The sequence below is a fragment of the Toxorhynchites rutilus genome, chromosome 2 (assembly GCF_029784135.1).
Source record: "Toxorhynchites rutilus septentrionalis strain SRP chromosome 2, ASM2978413v1, whole genome shotgun sequence".
Classification (NCBI taxonomy): domain Eukaryota; kingdom Metazoa; phylum Arthropoda; class Insecta; order Diptera; family Culicidae; genus Toxorhynchites; species Toxorhynchites rutilus.
Window position 1 is genome coordinate 47158549 of NC_073745.1, and position 4791 is coordinate 47163339.

The 4791-nt window shown below is 40.4% G+C and overlaps 1 protein-coding gene across 1 annotated transcript; it reads left to right on the top strand.

The window, feature by feature from the left end:
• The first annotated feature begins 2061 nt into the window (after nt 1-2061).
• LOC129768271 (zinc finger protein 572-like) lies at nt 2062-3554 on the top strand. The gene is made up of 2 exons (XM_055769795.1): nt 2062-2305; nt 2371-3554. The coding sequence occupies exons 1-2, from the start codon at nt 2132-2134 to the stop codon at nt 3514-3516; spliced, it is 1320 nt and encodes a 439-aa protein (XP_055625770.1). The 5' UTR covers nt 2062-2131; the 3' UTR covers nt 3517-3554.
• Nucleotides 3555-4791: the final 1237 nt, after the last annotated feature.

Genomic DNA, 4791 nt, shown 5'->3' on the forward strand with positions numbered 1-4791 from the left:
TCTCAGTTTGACTCAGTCGATTTTCGCGGTACAGAATTTCTTATGTTGGAAATCGCAGTTGGTAATGAGAAAATTTTGTTGGCAGTTTACTATAACCCACCCAATATCGATTGTTCATCTACCATTTCTAGTTAATTTGAAGAATTCATGGTCAAGTTTGATAGTACCATATTCATTGGTGACTTCAACACCGATTTACTGAAGTACTCAAATCGATCACGCAGGTTCAGTGAAGTTCTAAATTCGTTTTCGTATGTGTGCGTTAATTCCGAACCAACATTTTTCCATCGATCTGGTTGCTCTTTGCTTGATCTACTCATTACAGACACGCCAGATAGAATTCTGAGGCAAGATCAGTTGTCAATGCCTGGTATTTCCAATCATGACATGTTATTTTGCTCCCTAAAATTGTCAAGCAGTAAACCAGAGAATTCGGTCTGTCAGAAGACATTAATTGGGATGTGTACTTTTCTATGGACGATCCGAATGTTATGATCGAATTTTTGAATCATCACTTGCTTAGGCTTCATGATGACTGTATACCTTTGAGAAAACAAAAGAAGAAGAAGAATGAATGGTTTAATGATGACATTGAGCGAGCAATTATCAATAGAAATATTGCTTATCGAATCTGGAGACGTTCAAAAAGTGAAAATGATAGTAACCGTTAACAAAAAAGTTTGAAGACGAAGAATTAGAGACATTACTCGATCAAGATTCGTGCCAAACGCAAATAGAGCATTCATTGAGAGTAACTCGACAAACTCTAAGGGCATTCGCACCAATGCATTGTTACAGACTTTTCGACAACCCTCACCATAACGCAGCAAACCTACTGGTGGTTGCGATTCAGGTGTGGGAAATAGTAATCTGCCTCTCGGTGAATAGTACCGTTTATTCTGCGCGGCGAATGAGGTGAGATGGCAAAGTTTCTCGCTTTATTCTGCAAGCCACCTTTCTTTTTTCTTTAATTTGATACCATAGTCGATAACATATGAGGACACGACTTCAAATCTCACCTAGTGACAAACTTTAGTCACCCCATTCACCTTCGGGAACACCGTGACTTGAGCCATCTCACGTCATTCGCCGCGTAGAATAGGGGGGGGGGGGAGTGAGTTAACAAATTTGGCAACGCAATAGCAACCGAGCCAAGTGTTGCTATTTTCAACAAACGTCAAACATCTGTTGTGGGTTTCATTCGCCTTGTGTTCGTTATTGTGATTTTGCTCTCAAGTATTATTTCGGAAGTGTATATATTACATTTATTTACCAAAAAATTAACGCGACGAAAAGAGGATCCACTTGGACCACATCCGAAGATGAAACATTGTACCTTGGGTGGCTGAATACTTCACAGGACGCCAGTGTCGGTATTATTCAGTGTGCAAAAACACTATACGATCGAGTGTTCGAAATTTTTTTGGAGATCTGCACCGAACGACAAATGATGGGAAATCCAGAATTACGTGCCCCTACTGGCTTCAAAGCTCGATGGCATCTAATCAACAAAGTCGCAAAGTTTGCTGAATGTGTTGGCCAAATCATGAATCGTGGCCAAAGTGGAACTTCTCCGGAAGATGCAATCAAGCAAGCCATTGCATTGTTTGCATCAACGGTAAACTCGTCGCTGAATACTGCAACCACTGTACGACGAAACTCCATCAGACACTTTCAGACTGTGGATTCACCAATCCACTATATTGGGTCGTTTCCCAAGACGGGAACCACCGCGGTTGCATTCACCGTTTGGCAATGATGCTTGCCATGAATGATTTAATATTTTTTTCTCTATTATAATGATTTTCCGCATGATAGTTCGTTCACAAACAGTTCACTCTCAATCGGATCGCTCTCAAACAATTTACCCGTAAATCGTTCTTTCGGAATCAGTTCGTGGGGAGAACTACCGTTCTTTGAAAAAGAACGACCGTTCGTTCTCACTTTTTGGCGAACTAGTTCTTTTGAACAGTTCGTGAACGGAAGCCATTTTATGCAACCTGAAATTGGAGTGTAGAATACTTTCAAGCTGTCAATGTAGTTTATGTTTTTGTTTATCATTATTGGCTATGGTTGCTTGTTGTAAACGGTATAAACGAATTGCAATGATTTTCAGCTAAATCCTAAGAAGATGTCCCTTTCTGTAATCAAATTACTAGTCAACAATCATTCTCGAGTTTGTCGCTTCTGCCTAGAATCAAATCCGGAAAAATTGAGCGATGTATACGAACAAATTCTGGGAGAATCGAACGTTGCAAGCATCAGCATTACCATTCGCAATGTGCTATCTGTTCTGGGGTTACAGGTATGTAGGATCAAATTGATACAATTTTATTATGTACTCTAATAGTCCCGTTTCACTTAATACAGATAACCCTAGATGATCCACATCCGAAATTGATATGTCGGCATTGTCGAGAGTTTCTTTTCGCGATTCACGACTTTCGGGAAGAGTCCTTGCAGTCAATTCAACTGTTGGATAAGGCCAGACTGCTGAAGGAATTCCCCGACGTAACGTTCGACGATATTGTGGAGGGGGACTCGGTGATTGGCGAATCGGAACACAAAAGTGAACATTCGGTATCGAATGAGGTAGAGGAAGAAGGTATTGTGGAAGCACTGGAGGAGGAATCAGAAAATGGAGATATTCCTCTGACAACAACACTGACAGAAGAGGAAGTTGTGGTGAATCCAGAGAATGGAGATAGAATAGATATTAAAGAGGAGGAACTTTATGTTGAGCAAACGAAAGAGGAGCGTGATGAATCGGAATGGATTATGTTTGAAGAAATTGAGATTGGTGAAGAACAGGAGGATGACATGGAACCAATTTATCTTGAAGAGGAGCAAGATAGTCATCAAGAGTTTGATCAAACATTATACAGTTCTAGTACAATGACACCGGCAGACCAGGAATCTCAAAGTAATGCTTGTGTAGAAGTGGATCCCAGCGAGACGTATAAACCTTCGGCATCAAAGAAATGTCCAATTTGCGGCATTACGTCTACTTCGATGGTGGTCCACATGCGAACACACACCAAGATACGGCCGTTCGTTTGTGAGATTTGTTCCAAGGGATTCTACACCAGTAATAAACTGCGCTCTCACATCAGCTCGGTGCATCATAAAGAAAGAAACTTTCGGTGCGAAATTTGTGGAAAGGCATTCTCGATGAAAAAGACGTTGAATGCCCACATGATGTCACATTTGGCGGAGAAATCACACGTTTGCACGATGTGTTCCAAAAGTTTTCTCTTCCGCTGGGCACTCGCGAAACATGAGAGGACTCATACCGGCGAAAGGCCCTTCGTTTGTACGCTCGATGGATGTGGCAAAAGTTTCGCTTCGTCATCAAACCTGAGGCAGCACCAGAAAACTGGTGCGCACTGGAAGCAGCCACGTGAAGATGTGTGTAAGGAATGTGATAAAGTTTTCCAAAGTAAGTACGCTCTGAGGGCCCATAAGAAGATACACGAACAGCGAAGGGCATCGGCAACGCAAAGACAAGTGCATTAGAACGGTTTAAAATATAGTCTCTGCGATGTTTTCATAAATATCTAACGCTAGAAGTTATTTCGATGACATGTATACATTTCATATTAATTCTCCCGTGATTATGTTGGCTGTTAAATACCATTCGCCGCTCCCCTCCAAACCATTTCAATCCCTTTTTTTCTTCCTCAACTTTACTTTTTGTATTAAAGAGGTCTTAAACATTGCGGTTCATTCGCCTCAAATTCTTTCCCAAGGAAATTATCTACCCCCAAGCTTTTTTTCCGTTCTCGTTTCGAGGCTTGCTCTGCAGGTAAGTGTGAATCAGAAAAAATGTAATACCTTTAATTGTGGCAATTTCTTCAACTCGTGGTGCAATAGTTTTGAATTGCAATGAATCATATGTTTCAAAGCAAAAATTAACGGCCCAAACGCTTGCCGTCCGATGCTCGCTGAAGCTCGGTCGGACCTTTTATGTTTTACTAGCTGATCCGGCAAACTTCGTCCCGCCAAAAATTTGTTTTTTGTTATCAATACCTTCAAACATTCACGTTTTCTTACTATGAGCAAGTTCATTGGTCCAATCGTAGAACTGTTCATTTATTGATCTTCTATTCGTCTCCGCTGAATTTAATTTTTACCATTCTAACAAAACTCATCATTATAATATCAGATTATTTTCAGACACAATTCTCGTTCAAGATTTTTCAATCACTTGTAAATAACATGTTTCTCCGTTACACGGAATAAATGTTTTATACAGAAAATATGATAGAAGAAAGACAGCCTAAATCGGACAATTCCTTCCTCGAGTTCTGCTCTTATCAACACATCTGGCGGTCCTTTTTTGTATAGATGGAAGAAGATATGCGTGCGTTTCAGTGCGTTTGCGTTGCGAGTGCGTTTTATCACATTAAAATACATTTCCAGTTTCGAACAAAGATCAATTTCGCTAGCGCAAACATCGAATGGACTAACAGCACTTGTCACTATGTGATGGTAGAACATATGAGAATTTAATTTTCCGAATTTTCCCTTTTTTCTTCAGAGTTTTCCGAAAATTTTCAATTGTCATGTTTGGCTGGAATATTTTTGGTTGAAATGTGTGTAATATTTTTATGGGACCCCTTCTCCATTCCAGAGGAGTGAGGGGTGTCATACCATTATAGAAACATTTATCATACCCAAAAACGCTCACATCCCAAATTGTACTTGATTAGCTTCCGAGTTATGCAGAAATTTGTGTTTCATTTGTATGACAGCCCACCCTTAGAGAGCGGGAGGGGTGTCTAACCACTA

Excerpts from the sequence above, each read along its gene's own strand:
- LOC129768271 (XM_055769795.1), top strand. The coding sequence starts at position 2,132 with ATGTCCCTTTCTGTAATCAAATTACTAGTCAACAATCATTCTCGAGTT. Across the intron at positions 2,306-2,370 it reads TATCTGTTCTGGGGTTACAG|ATAACCCTAGATGATCCACA; the intron begins GTATGTAGGATC and ends CACTTAATACAG.